This window comes from Rousettus aegyptiacus, unplaced genomic scaffold, assembly GCF_014176215.1.
Source record: "Rousettus aegyptiacus isolate mRouAeg1 unplaced genomic scaffold, mRouAeg1.p scaffold_m13_p_8, whole genome shotgun sequence".
Taxonomy (NCBI): Eukaryota; Metazoa; Chordata; class Mammalia; order Chiroptera; family Pteropodidae; genus Rousettus; species Rousettus aegyptiacus.
The window spans coordinates 110333819-110354295 of record NW_023416311.1 but is presented as its reverse complement, the minus strand read 5'-3'; the positions used below and the strand labels follow the sequence as shown (position 1 = coordinate 110354295).

The 20477-nt window shown below is 53.2% G+C and overlaps 1 protein-coding gene across 15 annotated transcripts in view; it reads left to right on the top strand.

Annotated features, from left to right (window-relative positions):
* ADAMTS16 (ADAM metallopeptidase with thrombospondin type 1 motif 16) overlaps positions 1–20477 on the top strand; it is a 120493-nt gene that overhangs the window by 19740 nt on the left and 80276 nt on the right. For 13 of the 15 annotated variants that reach the window (XM_036225537.1, XM_036225536.1, XM_036225535.1 and 10 more), the window contains 6 exons: positions 492–691; positions 2304–2387; positions 4526–4685; positions 6077–6182; positions 9786–9923; positions 18727–18880. In XM_036225537.1, the coding sequence (XP_036081430.1) occupies positions 492–691; positions 2304–2387; positions 4526–4685; positions 6077–6182; positions 9786–9923; positions 18727–18880 (842 nt within the window). The remainder of the gene's footprint in view (positions 1–491; positions 692–2303; positions 2388–4525; positions 4686–6076; positions 6183–9785; positions 9924–18726; positions 18881–20477) is intronic. The other 2 variants (XM_036225543.1, XM_036225542.1) reach the window with 1 other exon arrangement.

The window sequence follows — 20477 nt, the reverse complement described above, 5'->3', positions numbered from 1 at the left end:
GGACGGTACCGGCCCCGCGGCGCGGGGCGCGCGCCCAGAGCAGGGAGCGAGCCCGCCTGGGACGCTGCACGGACCGCGTGCTGCAGACGCGGGGTCAGCGTCGCGGCCTGTCGGGCCCCTCGCCGTCGCAGCACGGGAGGGCGAAAGCCAGCCCTCTCCCGGGTCAGCGCCGTCGCGCTGTCGATGGCTCTTCGGCAGAGCTGGTGCCCCCAGTCCTTGGGCTCCGGGCTTCGAACGTCGCGCCCTGGAGGCTGGGCGGCCCTTCCCTCGCTGTAGATCAGGACGACGTTACGCGAGGGTAGCTACCGTGGTGGTTTCCGTGACAGCTGACTGTCCTCGAACGTATGTTTCACCGGAGCACGCGTTCCGCGTCGCAGAGTGTTAAGGGTTCTACACTCGTGCCACGAACGGTCGTTTGGAAATCCAGTTTCGCCGTCAGGGGTCCCGCGGCCGGCCTGGGTGGTGAGTTCGCCTTCGCTTGCTCGCCCTAGACATGCCCAAGCCCCCCGCGGAGGACCTGTTCGTCTTGCCTGACGAGTACCCGCCCGGCCCGCGCAGCAAGCGCGCTGTCCCGACGTCCCGCAGGAATGAAGAGCTGAACGTGGAGACGCTGGTGGTGGTCGACACCCAGATGCTGCTGAAGCACGGCCGGGACAACGTCACCACCTACGTGCTGACGATCCTCAACATGGTGAGGGGCGCCACGCGCCGCGGCCGCGCGCGCCGTCACGCCCGGCGGGCTGTGTGTGCGCATGCGCGCGCACGTCCCCACGCGCTGCGGCCGCGCGCGCCGTCACGCCCGGCGGGCTGTGTGTGCGCATGCGCGCGCACGTCCCCACGCGCTGCGGCCGCGCGCGCCGTCACGCCCGGCGGGCTGTGTGTGCGCGTGCACGTCCCCATGTGCCGCGGCCGCGCGCGCCGTCACGCCCGGCGGGCTGTGTGTGCGCATGCGCGCGCGCGCACGTGCTTTACGCTCCTCTCTTTACTGTGGATTTACGTCTCCCACCTAGAAATAGTCCATCTGTGATAACTTCTTCCGTTTTACTACTATGCTCCCATCAAAAGAGCCATTTTGAGAACTTCAGAGAATAAATTAAAGGAGGATAAATAATTTGACGCTCTCCGTACACCGGTGACATGCTTTGATGTACTGATGTCATTAGTTACCAGAAATCCATAAGAGAATGATGAGACATTTTAGTGCAAGAGATCTGTTTATCACCATTATATGTGTGATTATGGATGGTCATATAGAAATGGCTCATTTGTGGGAACATTTATGTCCACATATTGCCTTCACATTATTTTATCTACAAAACAGAAGTACAACCTTTAGACTGTCCTCTCAGATGAAATGTCTGTTTCCTAGATTAGCAGCTGTAGTAATTATGGAAGAGGGGTGACAGGCATCTAAACCCCACTTCACCTAAGCGACATGTAGATAACAGAAAATCATGGGTCACCAAAATGTGTTTTAAAAATTAGTCGTGATGGCAGTATTTTACACATATATTTTACGTCCTACCTCGATAAAAAAAGAGCACCCCGAATGTTCCCGCTTCCGTGCTGCTGCGTGATTGTGGTGGCTAGCGTCGTTTTTGGTGCCGACCCTGTGGTTTATGGCCTCCCAGGGAACTGAGGGAGACGGCGACACCGAGCACCCTACCGCTGCACGTCCACGAGGCTGAGGACGGCAGGGCCAAGTGTCGCCTCTAGTCTATAGAGCTTTTCTAATGGTTCTACACGTCGGGTGTGGAGTAGTGAGAGGTCAGCTCCCTGTCGCAGCCCATGCTGTCAGCTGTCGTTGTCCCTAAGTGCCACTCTCGTATTCATTTCTACATCTGCAATCATCATCTCTAATGTTTGTCTCTTTCTTTGATCGTTTTATTTCCATTTTTCCTCCTTTTTCTGGGATCCTCTTGGTCTTTCCCCACGCATCTCTCTTCTTCCGGAATCCCTTGCCAGGAGCCTGGGGAAGACTAGCCTGTGGTCATTGCCATGAGTAAAAACCCTCCTGTTCTAAAGACAACGCTTGCCAGTTCAGAGACCTCGCAGTCCCGCCATTGGCGTCTGAGAAGAGGTTCACTCCCAGGCACCAGCAGCAAGTCTAGCAGTGGGTGTGACTGGTCGGTAGAAATTCCTACACCTGTCCGTCTGGCAGTGTAAGACACGTGGTGCTGCCACGTGACCGGAGCTGGAGGACACAGATCTCCTTTAGCGCCAGGACTCCATCCAGGCTGCCTGGGGACTTGGGGAAAACGGTGTCGCATGTGGCACCGATGCGGGCTGCTTGTCTCTTTCAGGTGTCTGCTTTGTTCAAGGATGGGACAATAGGGGGAAACATCAACATTGCGATCGTAGGACTGATTCTTCTAGAAGAAGAGCAGGTATTCTATCTCTGAAAACAGCAGCTTATTTTCCCTCAGAAAAATAAATGTAAACAACATGCTTTGTTTTCCTTAATATAATCATTCTGTAGATTTTTTTTTTTTTTTTACTGCTCCTTTCCTTGGGGACAAAGCTTTTAAAATATTCTTTGTCTAATTCAATGAGTTGCTTGTCAATTTGATGGTTATTTGACTTTTTGTGGTCTCTAAGCAGAAGGAGAAGGAGAGCTCGTTTAATGGGCTGATTTAAAAATGGAGCAGACAGGCCGCCTGTAATGTCTGGGTGGGAAGCACACTGAGAATAGAAAGAGCAAAACGTGCCTTCAGCCACTGTGAAAGGCAGCGACGCCGGGTGGAGCCGAGCCCTGTTCATCTTATTCTAGAAGACTAAACATGTTGCACAGCGCAGCGGGGGCATCACAGCATGTGGCTTGGCATCGTTTTGCTCTGTGGCTCCCGGCCTCTCAGATGGCGCCCACCGCCCTCACACCTCCAGTCTTGGGGTTTTATTGTCACAGAGATTCTGCAACATCGAGCACATTTTTCTCGTTGCAGATGAGCCCTGGATTCTGCTGGATCTGGGCGGCGTGTGGGGAGCACCCTGCCTCTGCCCCCATCCCAAAGCCTTCCTGTCTGAATGCACAGGCATGCCCCCGGTTCACAGCCAGGGTGCCTACGGGCGTCCCGTGGCGAGAGTCATGGTGTCTCTGCCGTAAAAGGCTCTCACCTGGACTTGACCCCAGCCTGATCACTGCCCGGGCGTGGGCGAGCGCGCCGGGGTCCTGAGTCAGTTTTGCTGACGTTGTGGCAGAGTCTCCTGTTAGAAATAGTTGTCTTGTTTATAAAACAAATAAGTTTTTAGATGAAATCTAAGGTCATTCGCAAGATCTAGGGTGCCTACAGACTTTAACATTCCAGGTCTCTGCTCTTCCCCTGGGCAGGGAGGGGATGCGCGTGGGCCCGACACCTCTCGCCTGACCAGTCAGGAAGATATGAGTTTATTGTCTTTTGTGTGGTGTATGTCTGTGTTTGGGCTGGGGGCCTGAGCCAGCAGGGCTTCTCAGGTGACAGGTTAATTATTCCTTGTAGTAAATCATTTTCACTTTGGAATTCCTCCAAGTTGCAAAGAATAAGCAAGGTCATCTTTTGATCGCACACCTGTGTTAACTTTAACGAGTGCAGTTTTCCTGGAAATCACCAGCTGAAGAATGCGAGGCACGTCCCCGCGTTGCGTGCAGCGTCTGGCACAGGTGCCTTTGACTTTGTGGAAAGACATAACACACACGTAAGGAGAAAACATACTCTGTGACTGAGGGAAAACGTTTTAACATAATACCCTAGTCATGAAAGCTTGACACGAGTTATACAATCCAGGTTTTTAATCTGGTTTTCCCTGACCATCCACAGGAAAATACAATGTACCTATAAATAAGGTTCACACGGCCCCTTGCAGCCCGCTCTGCTAGATGCTCCCGCCACCCCAAATCCTTCATCTGCCCAGAGTTCTCATGCTCCTCATCCCGATGGTTCACTGTGGCTTTGTCAGGACGTGGTGTAGACGGATGAGGTCCAAAGTCTTCTATATCATTGCCTTCTACTCCCAGTTTGTTCTAGAAACAAAGCTTTAGCAACTGACTTGCTCTTCTCATAAATAGGTTAACTCTGTAGGAAAGTGACTTGGTTTAACATGGCAAGAATATGAAAAGGGCTATAAATTGGAAATCCCACTTGTTCAACTGGTTATGAAATTAACATTCACTGACTAGGTGTGTTTTGTGCGTGTGCTTAGTCACATGGAAACGATCCTGTTATATAATTTCGCAGTTTTACGAAGGTTTTAAATGCGAAAAAGCGTATGCACCGACGTCATCGTTCTTGGGCCACTCAGAATGAGTCGGCTGAGTAAGTGCCTCCTGGTGTGGACAGACGAGCCACGGGAGCGTGTCTACACCGCATCTGCGCGGGTTTATACAACACACCTTCTCTGTTATAATACGCGAAATGGGTTCGTCAGCCCTCGTGCCGCTCAGGCCCGCCCGCATCTGCGGCCGGGTTCATGGCTTCGCCGCGGCACCCGGGCCCGTCAGCGGCCGCCTCCTAACGTGTCCCCTTTCTGTCCCCACGGGGACCCGGCCCAGCCGGGGCTCGTGCTGCGGCACCACGCGGACCGCACCTTAAGCAGCTTCTGCCAGTGGCAGTCCGGGCTGACGGGGAAGGACGGGACTCGCCACGACCACGCCATCCTGCTGACCGGGCTGGACATCTGCTCCTGGAAGAACGAGCCCTGCGACACGCTGGGTGAGGCCCCGCGGCCGGGCTCCGGGAAGCGCGCGTGCGCCCTGCGCGCCCCGCGGCCCTCGCATCGCTGCGCGGGCTTTGGCCGCACACAGGCGTCTGCATGCATTCATCAGAAGCGACTGTTTCACAGAGAAACGGCCATCGCAGGTGCAAGCGTGCCCGCGTCGCCTAACTTAACAGTCGCTTTCATTTCTCCTTGCACTTGTGAGAAGGGGTCGGTGCCTTCGAGGGTGTCTCGCTATGTGGCAGAAATGGCGCGTTATGGATGTTGGCAGGGATATGCCCCGTTTCCCTCTTCTTTGTGAATGTTTCGGTTGTAGCGATCTTGTCACGTTTATAGGGCTGAGTTTAGCTCAGAGGTGGCACTTTGGTGTTTTTTCGAATAGTCAGTGTGTGAAGCACAGCGTGCCACCGACCAAGGCTCTTCTGCACGTTTGTCCAACCCCTCATGTCCCCCCAGGATTTTAGGGAAGAAGATCTTTTATTATAAAAACATTCGGATGGGGCTCGGTTTAATAGCGATTGTTCCTGACCACTTGCGTGTGGGAAGCCCTGCTCACAAGGTTGGCCCTTGGCTGGCCTCGGACAACTGAGGTTTCAGGAAGGTCCCCGCCACCTGCTGCTGAGCGTGGGCCCTGCACCTACACCGCTGGGAGTGTGGTTTATGCAGAACACCTGCCTCCCTCCTGCCTGGGCTCTGGGCGCATGCCAAGCACAGGTGCCTATGTGGCCGGCCCCCAATAGGACCCCTGAGCCCTGCGTCTCCACTGAGCCTCCCTGGTGGGCAGTGGTCTTGTCCACTTGTCGTGGCCTGACCCTGGGGGAATGAAGCCGTGTGGCCTCTGGGAGCTCACGCCTGGTCCCCAGCTCCCTCCCACGTGCTTGTTCCCGCTGTTGATTTATCTCTGTCCATTTGCCAGATTCAGGCCCCAGAGTGTGTCACGCTCTGATCCCATGAGTCCTCGGGGCAAATCCCGGAAGCTGGGGCGGGCTCAGGACCCCTGACGCGCCCCCTCCTCACAGCTGTGTTCCACCCGGCGCGTGAGAGCACAGATGACTGTGGAGAAAGGCAGGCCTCCTCCCCCACCCGCGGCGAGGGCCCCTGTTCACTCACCGGGTTACAGCCCACGCCACGAGCAGAGCCCGGATGGCATTCCCGCAGGGAGAACAGACAGACCCCTTTCTCCCGCACCGGGCTGCCTGTGGTTGCCCGAGGGTTTCCCGCGTCCCGTGTCACCAGGGGAAGATGAGGTGTGAACGCCCCTGCACGGGGGAGGGCGGCCGTGCGCGGGGGACACGCTCCCCCTTCCCTCGACCCCCGGCCATGCGTGTGCGACGCCCCCTCCTTCCCTCGACCCCGCCGTACATGCTGCGCCCTCCATGTCCCGCAGGATTCGCTCCCATAAGTGGGATGTGCAGCAAATACCGCAGCTGCACCATTAACGAGGACACGGGGCTCGGACTGGCTTTCACCATCGCCCACGAGTCTGGACACAAGTAAGTGCGCCCCGCGGGGGGTGCGGGGTGCAGCCCGGGCGCCTGGCCCTCCTGGGTGCTTGCCGTGGAGGTACCGGTTCGTTCGGGCGGGCGGGTAAGGGGGAGTCGCACGCATCCGGGGAGACTGGCGTTGACGCGTGGGGGGCGCCATCGCGCAGGCGCCTCGCCCCGCCCAGCCCGTGCCCACGCCGCACCCCCTCCCTGTGCTCCTCCCTCGTGTTCCCGCTCACGCGCGCGTGTGCCGCTGCACGCACAAGTGTCAGCCTCTGCCCCTCTGCCCCGTGGGCCGATCGCATTCCATGGTCAGCTCCTGTGGGGGGGCCTCTGAGGACCGAGGACAGCAACAAGCCCTCTGCCATTCACTCGCCACTCACGTTTGTGACTTACCCCGCTGAGAACGTGGGGTGTTTTTCGACTGGCTGCCGAGCAGGGCCCCGGGGCCCCCTGGGACAGCAGGAGGCGGGGCCGGTGGGAGGGTTTGCCGCCCGGCTTCCTTGTGCCCAGCGTTGTCACTTTGAGACGGGACAGCATCCGGGAGGGCAGCGAGCCCGCGGCTTGGCACAGACAGACCTGGGGTAGCACAGGCTGCTCTCGGCGACGGGCGACTCGTCACTGTTGGCCCCTCTTTATGTGACAAGCTTACATGTCTTCCTGCAGAATGAAAGTTTTCTGTTAATTACTTACAGAAACTTATCGTTAGATATGGTTGCTTAGGCTGATGACGCCGTGAGCTGCCTTCCCGCGAGGCCCCGCCCACTTCTCCTTACCAGGCCCACCTGCCGAGTCCCTGCAGCGGCCGGACTGGTCTGGGCACAGCGGAGGGAATGTCCGTGTTTCCCTGCTGTCCTGCAGCCGTAATTGAAAGTTCTAAGGAAACGTACAACCAGGAATTGTGATTTTTCCTTTTTACTTTTAATCTGAAATTACTTGCCAAATCACAAACCTCGAGAAAGTCAATGGTTGAGACTTGATCCCCATCCCCTATGTCGAAAATGGACTGAGGTCACTCATGTCGCCTGACCTGCTCATAGCATCTGCGTGTGTTGCAGTGTGTTCACGCGTGTGCGCCTGCGCATGTGCATGTGTGCGCCTGCCTTTAATGGAGCCACACGGAGGCCCTGCAGACGTTGGCCGTGTGTGAGCGGAAGGCCCAGAAATGGCGCTCTCTGTCCTCTGCCTGATCCTGCCATTGTTACAGGTAATGGCTGACTTTTCCAGTGCCTAGAAAATTGCACCTGCACTTCATAAAGCTTTCAGTGAAATCATAATTGCATTTTTAATAGACCAATAGAGTTAAGACTTCAAAAACTCTCATTATTTTAATGACACGGGCCCCTTGCTGTCCTCTGAACCATACCTGAATTTAATTAAACTCTGAAGGTAAGAAATATTCAAGGCACTGAGGGCCGGGCAAATCAGCACAGGTACGGGCGGCGGGAGCGCAGGTGCTGGGCTTCTCGGAAGCTAAACCCGACACACCCGCGAGGCTCCGACCTGAGGCTCCGCCCGCTGCACCTGCCGCTGCTCGCCGGCGTTTCCCCTTAGAAGTCCACCAGCGATATTTCCTTTCATCGCTCGGGCTGGGTCTAGATGGAAAAAGACTTTCTTCCAAACAAGAGGAAGGTGTTTTCATTTGCAAGTGGGGCTACAGATGGGGAGAAGGAAGGAAGAGCTGGCTTAGAGGAAGGGGGGACCCACTCCTAACAGAATTAACCCCCAGAAAATCACGGACGCCTTCCTGAGCCCCTGGTGTTTAGAGGACACGGGGGAACCGGGAGCTCTGAAGAGCCGGCGTCGCCCACGAAATAGCTGCTGGTCGTTGAAACAGGACGCGCGTCAGAGGCGTGCGCAGGAGACGCACGTGCTCAGTGCCGAGGCGAGTGCCAGGAAAGACGGCGGGCAGTGCCGAGCCCCGGGCCAGTGTGGGCTGACGCGGTGGGGGGAGCGAGCAGGTGCGTGAGCGGAGAGCGAGCGCCTCTCCCCACGCCGGGGGACGTGGGCGGTGGCCTGGCAGACTCGGTGATCGAGCCGCGGATTTCGGTTGGACCGAAGGCAAGCGCGTGTGCTCCGCTCATCTGCTTCTCGAGGACTGTAGGGTTGACGTGCGACGGCGCATCATGACATCAGCAGCGTGACCGGGGGCGAGGGGCTCCAGGCAGTGGCGGTTTGAGTTCTGCGCCTTAAGGGTTAAAAAGTAGTTTTACGGCTGTCGGGTCTGCACAGAACACCTGGCTTCCCAGGCGACTGTCCCCTCTTCAGTCCCGTTTCCACTCAGGGCGACGTTTACCTGGGCCACTTCAAGGACAATACAGTGTCTTTCATATTCAGGTCAAAGGCCAGTGAGGGGAGGGGACTTCGGCGTTTCATTTCTGTCACTTTCTCCCCAAGGCAGCCACCCATATGTGACTACAGCCCGGGTCATTTCATAGCCATGACACGTTTCCTCTGCCATGCGGTCACTCTGGCCTGGACCGCTTTTAATAGAACTGCAGAGAGTGGGTGGAGGCCGGAATGACTGCATCGCCCACGGCAGTGAGCAGTTCTGCAGAAACTGGGCAATATTCGCATGTGAGAATTTCTCGGATACGCCCTTTCGTCACACTCAGGTCACTCACACACTCACACTCATGCACACACACACTCACACACACATCCACATGCACATACACTCACACTCTCACATGCGCGCGCACTCACACAGGCTCCCGTCCCAGGGGAGTCGTCCGCCCTGCGGGGCAGGTGAAGGTGGCATGCGGCCTCCTGCAGGCCAGAGCCTGGCGGGGGAGGCAGCCGCACAGCCGGTGGGATTCGCACAGGTGCAGTGCTCCCTGCTATCCGGGTGGCAGGAAGGGGACGGTGACTGGCCCTGTGGGATTTAAGGCCCCGTAAAGAACCACGTGAAGGGTCCCCACAGGCTCTGGGGCTTCAGATGTCCCCGTTTACTGGGCTGGAGCCAGAGCCCCAAAGTGGTGTTCTTTTCACCCAAGAGTGACAGGTGTCCCCTCGAGCGAGGCGCAGGGATAAATGTGACCGCAGCCGCCCCACTGGGGTTCCCTGGAGCCTCTTCCTCAAAGGGACGCAGGCAGCAGCCAGCTGGAGCACTGTCCGGCTGTCACGGCGTCCGGCCGCCCCGGGGTGGGGGGCACAGGTCAGCGCCAGCACCAGGGGCTGCGGCCTTGGCCGCGTGTTCTCAAACGGTCAGGTACGTCTGAGAGGCTGGGTCCTCCAACCACCCTGGTGAGCAGAGGGGAGCTCAGAGGGAGGGGGCTGCTGAGCTGTCCCCGCTCCGCCAGGACCAAGCGACCCGCTCCCCGCCCGAGGTGCTTTTAGGAATGAAAGCCTCTCCCCTTCACCGACATCCAGACAGTCCCATGTCCGTCCATGGTGCACACCTCAGCAGACAGCAGCTCCCCGGGACAGGTCTGCGAGCGTGTGGCTCGGCTCCGCGGTTTGGCCGATAAGGCTGTTTCTCTCTCCCCAACCAGGACGCAGAAGCAGGGGCATCTTCTCCGGTCACCGCGCGCGTGTGTGCGTATGTTAGGGCGTGTTACACGACCTATAAATGCGTCTTTGTTCTAGAAGAGCCGTCTCTCTCTCCCGCAGCTTCGGCATGGTCCACGACGGGGAGGGGAACCTGTGCACGAAGTCCGAGGGCAGCATCATGTCCCCCACGCTGGCGGGACGCAACGGGCTCTTCTCCTGGTCCGCCTGCAGCCGCCAGTACCTGCGCAGGTTTCTCAGGTATGACGTCTCGGGTCTGGCCGTGTGTCTCTCGTCACCGTCGATGTTCACTGCCTCGGCAGCCCGACCGCGTCCAGGCAGCCCCAAGCCTGGGTGTGACTTCCCACGGTGGCTCCCACTCGACAGGATCTTAAGACATTCACATGGCCGAGGAGTTTGCCATAGGCTTCCTTAGGGGCTGGAGGTGTAACCCAGCATCGTAGACCTTTAAACGCGGAAGTCCGTGTGACACTCACCAAGCCAGAGGAGTGTGTCCACGCTTAGCTTTTTAAAAATTTCTCATGAAGAGGAAGACACAGCGCTTACACGTCTGTGTACAAAAGGGTAAAACATGCCTAACTTTCTTTGGTTTTATTTTCTTTTTTAACAAAATTCATTTTTTTCATGAAAAGCAAAACTTGACTATGTAAACCTTGACCTCGCTCTAAATCCTGTAATTTTTAAGAATTATTTTTAGGAAATTTCATTATAGTACTAGTTCCTTTAGTATAGTACGCTGGGGAGGTAGGGTTTGACCCCCCAAACAACAGATAGTAGATTCTACAGTGTCAGAGAAAGAGGGACTTTGAGAGACACCTCAGACCTGCCGGTAGGTTAGATTGTCCCCAAATCTCGCTGGCATTGTTGGCCCTCAGGCTCAGGCGTACGGCACAGCTCCATTTCTGACTCGTCTCATCATGGGTCGCTGAGGCCTCTGCTGCATGCATTCGTTCAGAGACACAGGTCCCTTCCACACTGCGGCTCTGCCCTCTCCTCAGTCCGTACTGTCCTCTCGGCCAGCAGGGGCCGGGGAGAGAGACCCGAGGGTGTGTGGTGCAGGTGCCGTGCTCCTGGACGTGAGGACGCAGCTGGTGGCCCTCCACAGTGGGAGGGAGGCTGTGGCAGGGCTGCTGTGTGCTCTGGGGGAGAAGGGCAGAGGGCTGTGTCATCAACCCCGAATCACGGCCCGGGGGGTGCCACTGAGCCCTGCGGGGCCTGCTCGCTGGTGACAGGATTGGCACCAAGATCCGGGCTTCTGGACACCAGACCTGACCTCTCCTCACCCATCTAAGGACCATCGGTGCAAAGAGAGGAGGAAAAACGGTTCTGTTGCAATCTTAGCCTTCATCTTTGTTTTTCATCTGCAAGCACAACACAATTACTTGGCTCAAATGCGTAAAAGATGATGAGGAAGACTCTTTAGAGTAGCCCCTCACTCTTCGAAGATGACTCGTCTCTGAGAATCAACGCACAGAGCTGAATGCAGGGGCGTAAGGCAGGGGCTGGGGCTACCTCGGGCTCCCGACGTGCCTCTGCTCCCCCCGAACACTTCCTGTGACCTGGGGGCAGGGCCTGGGACAGACTGCGGTGTCATATTTTGGTCCTTGTGGGAGACGCATCAATGTCCACCTTTGCCACTGCGGAAGCATCGTTGTTCTTTGGCCCCAAGAGTGAGAACTCCTCTTGTTCGGGACCAAGAACGTGTTTATTCGGCAGATGCAGGGCTGTTGCGTTCACTCGCCGGCAGCTCGTCGACCCATGGCTACCTACGGAGTCCAGAGGAGGAGAGAAAAACTTAAACTTCCTTATTTTCAAAACCCCCAATGCCAGCAAGAAACGAAGAGGAGGGGACTGCTGTGTTTGTTAGCTAAGCGGATTCAGGGTTCTGAGGTTTGTCAAAGAAAGTATAAGAATTGTCACTCATTTTAATTGTGTATTTTGGGGAAAAAAAAAAAACACTAACAAATGAAACCACTTTACCTTAAGAAATTAGAATGGATTATCGTAAGAAAAAAAAATGAGTAGAATTCAAAGTCAGATGAAGAGAAAAGCAAATGAGAATGAAAAGCGAAAACCAAGAGAAAACACAATCATACAGATCCTGAAGGATAATCCGTATCTGTGGCGTTGGAGCTTCCAGTTGGTCTAGAAGCTTTCCGGACACCAAACCAAGAAAAGACAATATACTGTTTGTATTAATAGAAGTAGGGCAAATGGCAATATTTCAAGGATAGCAAAGCTTTACCAGCACAAAATTTAAAAAATAAAACTGCTTATATATGTCTATAAACGTAATTATAGATTTCTATGTAAGCACATGCATTTATAAAAATATAAATATACTTTATGTTTACATAATCTATATATGGTACATTTGACATAAAATGTATTTCACATATGTGTAACAATAAAATTATGTCACATAGTGACTATATAAATGTTAATACAAGCACTAAAAAGAAAACCTTTGACCATCGCCTGTGTGTACCCATTCCCCACTGCATCCGATGACACCCGTGTGACTCCCCCACTTCTGCCCACGTCCGGACCAGTCCCCAGAGCCGATCCGTCCCAGCCCTGTGCACACAGGTACCGAGAGCGCTTTCCTTTCACTTTGCCTGTCCTCACAACGTGACGCCTCCGGCGAATGGGCCACAGCGTGCGGAGGGCAGCGGCGGCCCGGACCCCGCGGCGGCCTCCGACCCCTGACCGCCGACCCCGGGGCGGCAGAGCCGGCCTGGTGCGGGAGTAACAGGTAGGCGGCGCCCGGCACCTCCGGCTACAGCCAGAAGCCGCCTCAGGTGTTTCCACGCACGCGCGCGCAGCACGTCCTACCCACGCAGGCCCCCTGTGCGCGCGCACGTCCTTCCCACGCAGGCGCCCTGTCTGCGCGCGCGCGCGCGTCTTTCCCACGCAGGCGCCCTGTGCGCGCACGCACGTCCCACGCACGTGTCCTGTGCGCGCGCACGTCCTTCCCACTGACATGGCCGAGAGCTCGTGAATGCACCTAAGGATGAAGGACAAAGTCCGACGGCCCTGCTGTCCCCTGTGGGCGCCATCCAGGGCTCAGGTGGCCTCGGGTTCGTTCCTCTGACCTCCTTACTGTGGGCTCTAGATTTTCTGTGTTTTCCTTCCTTCTCATTTTTCCAGTAGATCCCCTGTTCTTCCTTTTCTTCTGCTGCACAAAGGAAGTCGTCTCGTTTCTCAACACCACTGGGGCCAGGCACGCACCGTTTCCGTTTCACCCTCGTTTGTTGCCCGTTTGCTGACGGACTGCTCCCCACGCCTGCCTGGAGCAGTGAGCCTGTGGCCGGTTTACCTAGGCTGCTGCCGCCTCTTCCCTCGCTTCTCCAGGGGACCTGCTAGCATCCTGAGCCAGCATCCTGGCCACCAGCCTGCAGGGACCCCAGCCCTCAGCCGCGGCCCCTCCCTCACAGCCCTACTCTGAGGCCGCCTGAAGGAATGATGACTGTTTTCGTATTGTGTGCCTCCCAGGCAGAGGGAGAATTTTGGGGACAACATCTAGGTCCTGGTAATGTGAACTTATGTAAAAGGAACATACACTTGGTCATTTTTCTTTATCACAAAAGGTAGCGTCGACATTCTACAACTGGCATGACCCTTTGGGGTCCTTTTGACATTTGTTGTTCCCTGTACAGTGTTCTCGTGGAGTCAAGCTGGGGATGGCTGCAATCATTTTCAGCTGTTTCTTGCAGCTGTTCAGCATGTGTGTGTACACGTGTGTGTGCACGCGCATATGCACGTGTGAAGGATTCTCTTCCTATAGCAAAGAAAAACATTCACTTTAGGCTCACGACACTCTTATTGGTAACAACAAGAAAAATTTAGAGTTTTCTGTATCTCAGGTCCTTTCTATAATTTTCTAGATTCTTTTTAAGATTTTTTTATTGTTTTTTAATCTTCGTTGTTATGAAGATATACAATCATTTTCGATTTTTTGAAATGTGCCAACAGCTTGGAAAGCAGGAGATGAAAAGTTCGAGGTGCAGTGAGAGCGTCATATAAGTATCAGAAAAAAATTTTAACTGCCAAGAAATACAGGAAAACTCATGGAAAGAAAATATTTATATGCTTAGAGAGTCATTATTTCAGTGACACTAAATATGGGCTGTAATTTCAAGTCAGACTATGATTGTCAGAATGATGATTAAGGCTTGAGGTTCAAACCCGTTTTTGCTCTGTGATTCTGAAACAGTTGAATGTACTATGAAGTATGTTCACTTCATTTTGTCTCAATCAGTAAAAATCTATTGCAGTTCAGTAATCTTTATTTTCAGGGATTTTACTAATTTCTTTGGGCCACGTGATTATAAACAAATATGCAAGATTTTACATGCTCACAAGTTTGTGTTCTTGGAAGATTAAATTTTCCAGAAACGATGCTCACTGTCAAATTCACGATGAAGGTTTCTTTTACTTGAGATGACCAGTCGTGGACTAGACATGTCTGCAGTGTGTTAACACTGATTTTTCTCCAGCTTAGCGAAGCCAAGAGGGTCTTTTTCAACATGTTTGTTGACTCTATGATTTCTGAGTAGTCAGAATCCAGTCGTGTTCCCCACCAATTAGGCAGCTGTTTGGAGTCAACCCCAGCAATGAGTAAGGACCAACAGCTGGCTTTCGGCGGTGAATCTGCCTTCTTTTATTAGAGTCTAGCGTTTGGTACATGGAAAAAAAATCTATAATCGACTCAGCGTTGTCAACACAACTCTTCTCCATACTCAGCAGAGTCGGGAGGGACAGACGATGTTTGGAGTAGATTCATCAGCCTGGTCAGTCAAGTCGTGTGTCGTTTCCTGCATGTAGACACAGACCTCATCTCACTCACGTCTGTGTCTGGGGGGCCGAGGACTTGGGGGAATTTAGCTCATTTTTTTTTAACTTAATGAACTCATCTTCAATTTATTTTATTTTTTTTTTAAATATGAGCCATGACCACATGAGCCTCCATCAATACGTGAGAGGCCTGGAAGTTTGAGGGGTGCTTGGGGCCCCTGCCGTACCCCGTACAGCCTCCATCGACAAAGAAATTTGATTGGACCCGGGAGCGCATCGAGCCTGCCATGGCGCATAATGGAAATGACATGTTCCAGCCACATGTCGCTCAGCTGAATACGTTCAACTAATGAAAAACAGCAACAAGTCACAGCTGCCCGTAGTTTCCGCGGACCCCGTGTGGCACGCAGAGACTGGGCGCAGCTGCCCGTAGTTTCCGCGGACCCCGTGTGGCACGCAGAGACTGGGCGCAGCTGCCCGTAGTTTCCGCGGACCCCGTGTGGCACGCAGAGACTGGGTGCAGCTGCCTGTAGTTTCCGTGGACCCCGTGTGGCACGCAGAGACTGGGCTCAGGTGACTAGTTTCCGCGGAACCCGTGTGGCACGCAGAGACTGGGCGCAGCTGCCCGTAGTTTCCGCGGACCCCGTGTGGCACGCAGAGACTGGGCGCAGCTGCCCGTAGTTTCCGCGGACCCCGTGTGGCACGCAGAGACTGGGCGCAGCTGCCTGTAGTTTACGCGGACCCCGTGTGGCACGCAGAGACTGGGCGCACAGCCCGTGATGCGAAGGCAGCAGCAGGAACCAGCTGACGTGCCGGTCGGGTCTTTACCGCTTGTGTCTGGGAAGGTCTCGACCTTGGCAAGTAACGTACCCTGTTTGGGGGCCCTCGAGTTTTTACTTGGAAAAGGAGGAGCTACAACTAAAAGATCTCTCGAGCTTTTCAAATGTTTCATGGCTCATGAGTCAGCATGGAAACTGGCTTTTGAGATACTGCTGTGATGCCTTTGACCTTGCCTCGTTTTCTTGGATTGAAGTTTTTTGGGAAGTGTTGACTGGAGTGCAGGTTATCCGTTTTCCTCCTTCAGTGTGAGCACAGTTCGTGCTCTGCCGAAAGCGGACATCCGTCACCCCGCGGTCACGCGCCCGCTCCTCCCCGCGACCTCCGACCCGCGTTCTCATTTCGCTCTCCCCGCGTGGGCTGCCCGAGCTGGGTGCACGTCGCAGAGTCGGATCCTGCTTGCTCCTCGTGGCTCACCTTGCAGGTCGGTGGTAACGTGTCTGCAGTGCTTCCCCTCTCTGCACCCACTCCCGGGGTCCCCTCCATCTGCCGCCCTGGCCTTCGCCGGGTGGCCCGGTCTGGCCCACAGAACAAGAGCAAACGCGCCCAAGCACGAGCCTCGCCGGAAGGACCAGGGCTGAGACCGGCACGTGCGGCTTGAGCCCTCGACGTGTGAGGCTAACGGGGGGGCGGGGTGGGCGCCCCCCACACGCCAGCGCTGGACCGCGAGCTCCCGCGTCCCCTCGTCCTCCGCGGGTCTGGCTGGCCCCCAGGCTGTGCGCTGTGAGTCCCATTAGGGTGTTGTTAGTGTGTTCGTTTAAGCGTGAGCATATTTTATTTCTGCCTGTATTTAACCCATCTTTGAAATGGTATTATTTTGGTTTTTCATAGAATTCTAGTTTAGCAGTGATCTTTCCCCAGTAATTTGAAGCTATCGCTCCGTCATTTCTTGGTCGCTGTCATTTCTGTCGGCGAGATAGCTGTCCATCCTGCTGCTGCTCTTTTGAAAGTTACACGTCTCTTTTTTTTTCTTCAGTTTGATTTTGAGACTCTTCTGTGGTTTCGGTTTTCTATCGAATTCCTATGGCGTGCCTGCGTGGGCTTTTCTTTCTATCTTCCCTGCGTGGGATTGCAGAAGTGTTTCTGGTTTGCAGTGTTCCATCAGATTTTGAGCATTCCCGGCTATTTCATTTACAAATATTCTGCCACATTCTATTCTCTTTTTTTGGATTCCAGTTATGTAAATGTTAAATTTTTCATAATGCATCATAAGTGTGTTTCTTGGATATATTAGTTGTCAGGGGAAATCTTCATCTTAACTTCTATTTTCTTGAAACTATTAATGACAATAATTTTAAATTTTATTTCCACCAATATCTGGATTCCCTATGAATCTGCTTATATTATTTGTATATTCTCTTGGATTTCAGTCATTTGGCCTCATCTCCTAGTACACAGTAATTCTGAACAAATAAGAAACTTGTTTATGGAAAATTTATTTCTGGCAGAGAGGGTCGCTGCAGTTTTTTGTTTGTTTTTTAAGGTCTCCCCCTGGCTTTATTAAGGCATAATCGACAAATAGAATTGCAGTCCACTTGGTTGTTGAGCCGATGCTCCCTCCATCTGGTCTGTCTAAACTGGACTGTAGGGCTCGGCTGTCACTCGAGAAGTCGCCCTCGAGTGGCACCTGCGACAGTCCTGCCGTTGACCAGGAAGTCCCCCGTTGGCACAGACCCCCGATTCCGACTCTCATCTCGCAGCCCCCCAGACTGCCGGGAACTTCGCTCAGCCTCTCGGCCCCTGACTCCCGCTCTCCACTCGGCCAGCTGCTTATGACTCATCAAATTCCTTTTTTTTTTTTTTTTTTCGGAGGAAGAAAATAGCACTGGATGTTTGGTTCCGTTCTGTGCCTCCCTCTGCTCCGGAAATTTCCATCCCCCGTGTCCTTTTTACTTTAACGGCGTTCTGGCGCCGGAGGAGGGTCAGTGCGGTACATCCCGGTCTGGCACCGTTAGAAGCAGGAGCCCCGTCGATTTAAGGTTTAAGGCTGAATGATGAATAACGGGTTGCACAAACTATAACAATTCCTGAGTCTGGGAAGCTCTTTGTAATTTCTCAATTTCTCGAGTGGGCCAATCAGCCCAGGTCACTTTCCTTAGTTTCATGTCTGCGGACAGGGAGCAATGTCACCAGCCCTGACCATGGCCCATGGGAGACAATGGGGACCATCTAACTAGTGCAGAGAAATCAGGTGCGACCCATTAGAGACAGGTGCTGTGGCAATTGGACAGATGACTCCTGCCTGGGAGTGTTATTCACGCTTTCGCTCGCTTTTTTTACTGATGACTACGCACTGGCGTTGCGAGCGGGGCGGTGGCAGCAGACAGACTGTTTATTGGGGGCCCCCAGCGAGCCCCTCACTGCTCTCGACACCTCCCCACCGCTGGACTTCGCAGCTCCTGCTTAGTTCGCTCCGAAAAACCATCTGGCCTTGCACGTAGAATCAACGTCTCATCTGGGGACAGCGCCAGCCCTCGCGTCATGTGAACGTGGATATTCACTGAGGCCACGCGTCGTGGGCTCCGAGGCAGAGGAATCCGGGACAGCAGCCCTAGAGATGGAGACAAAAAAAGATTTCAGTCAAGGTGCCAACCAGAGAGGAGTTTGCAGACGCCTGGGCGGACACGGTGCCGCCCGTTTCTAGTGACTGCAGAGGGTTCTTCTTGTTCCTTTTCCTCTTAGCTTATTGAAGTTTACAAGTAGGATGTAGTTGCTATTTGCAAACACTCGTCCCTCCTCCTTCCAAATGCAAAAATGGTACCTAAGTACGTCCCCGGTAGGGGAGGGGGTGCTGAAACTGGAGGAAGGAAGCACTCGTTGGTCTTCAGCCATCTGCTAGAGGACTTAAGCAGAGATGGTTTGTTTCTTGATGTGGCAGTCTAGTAAGAAATTAGCCTGACTATAGAGCATCAGTGGGAATGTGTTGTAATATTTCATGCAGAGCCTCCGGAAGCTATAAGCTATCGTGTAGGTGTCCCAGAGTCTAGGGGAGGGAGGGAGGGAGGGAAAGGATGTTTTAATCTTTCAAAGAAGTTGGCGGTGTTTTGCCGTTTACCATACCCGCTGCCGTCTTTTGATTGTTCCTGGCGAGAAGTGTATGTAAAAGTTTTCTGTGACAGGAGCTTCTTGCATTGAGCATCCGGTTACGTTATTCCATTTCACTTTTCCCCCATGATACGTTGGGCACATCTAGGGAAAAGCAAATTGCCTTCCTGGAAAAAGCGAAATGAATAATTCTAGGAAACGTAGCCCCTATGTTCAAAGATAATTAAGATAATCGTTATATCGGACCTTGGTGGGGAAGAAACACCCCGTGTTCTCCAGGTGGGCTGTGTCGTGAGGCCACCTGCGGAGGGAGGGCACACTCGAGCGGAGGTCTTGGATAATTCTCTCGGCGTCACCGTTTCAGCACCGCCCAAGCGACGTGCCTTGCCGATCAGCCGAAGCCCGTGAAGGAGTACAAGTATCCCGAGCAACTGCCGGGGCAGTTATATGACGCGGACACACAGTGCAAGTGGCAGTTCGGGGAGAGAGCCAGGCGGTGCACGCTGGATCTGAAAAAGGCAAGTGACCGTCAGCGCCCTCAGGGCGCCGTGAGTCATGCAGTCGTATTCAGTGTGGCTGACATCGGTGTATTCTGCACGTATGGGGTGTCGACTCCTGAATGTCAGGCCTGGTCCCATGTAACAGGAAACACATGTTTTACTGGCAAAGAAAGTGGTGGTTGGTACTGTCGCGGGTATCAGTTTTCATTCGAGAATAACTCGACCTCTTAGGCGAACCCTTTCTTTCTGATTTATCATATGTGAGCTCGGTAATAGCTTTTGGTTGGCGCAAGTCGGCAAATTAATGGTCTGTATTTTTTTCAAAAGGTATGAAGAAAACAACACCCCCCTTTACCTCCCTTCAAAGTAGGCATAATTCACTATAAAGCAGCAGCCTATCTAGAGCTTCTGATTATTAAATTCTCCAGATAAGGTATTTATAGAGAAGTTTCCCATGGGAGGCTCTACCTGGTGTCCCAGCCCGGGGGACATTGCTAGGGTGGTTTCCTAAAATAGACTCCTCGTGGGACAGAGACCACGCTCTTGCCAGACATGGACACCGAGTTTTAGGAAGTCGTTTTGGGCAAGTCACCCATAAATTGAACGAAAGTAGCTCTTCTTCAGGTTTCCTTTATCCTAGTTTATAATGGAATGGAATTAAGAGAAAGATAGATAAAAGCGTATAGCCCTCCAGAAGGCTCCAAACATTCCAGAACGCACTGGGAGCGCTCCCAGTGGAAATCTGACAGCGAGAATCTTCTTTCGTCCAAACTCCGAGAGCTCCGGCCGAGACGAGTTACTGCCATGCGCCAGAACCGGGCCCTCGGCTCCTCGGCCGGGCAGTGGAGCTTGGACCAAGAGCGGTAAATCAGCCGGCGTCAGGAGCAATTCCCAGGGTTGCCTTTTCCACGGGCAAAATACGTGACTTCCCTGAGCATTCTTTGAGCGTTAGCGCTTCTCCTGTGTGTTAGGTAAAACTAATGTTTCCTTTCAAATGTGGGGTTTTCGACATTACGCTTCTGGTTTCCACATTATTTTGCTCTGTGACCGTGAACTATGTTCTCTGTGGTACCCTAGTGCCATTTGGATACTATAGAAATTAGAAGTTAATGTGCACATCATTTTATTACTAAGGAAATATTTACACACGACAGAATGCATTTATTTAAGGTGTGCAACTGGAATTTTAACAAAGGTATTTGCCCATGTTACCAACACCTCAATCAAGATTTGGCTTATTTCCATAAAGCCAGAAAGTTCCTTTTTTTGTCTCTATTTATTCAATCCCTTCTCCACTCCAATCCTTTGGTCTAATTTTTGTCACCATAAGTATGTTTTGCTTCATAATTGCCAATATTTTACCATTTAATGTGTTTTTAGCTGTTGGTTTTACATGCTTACACTTTATTAAATTGGAGACATTTCTTTCTAGTCCTAGATGATGAGGGATTTTATCACAAAAGCTTGTTGCCTTTTACAGATTTTTTTTTCCCTGTATCTGTTGATGTAGTTATATCATTTTTTTCTCTTCTATTTTGTTAACATGATGGACTATACTGATAGGTTTTAATTTTTTTTCATTGATTTTTTAATGTAAACTAGCCCACATTCCTGG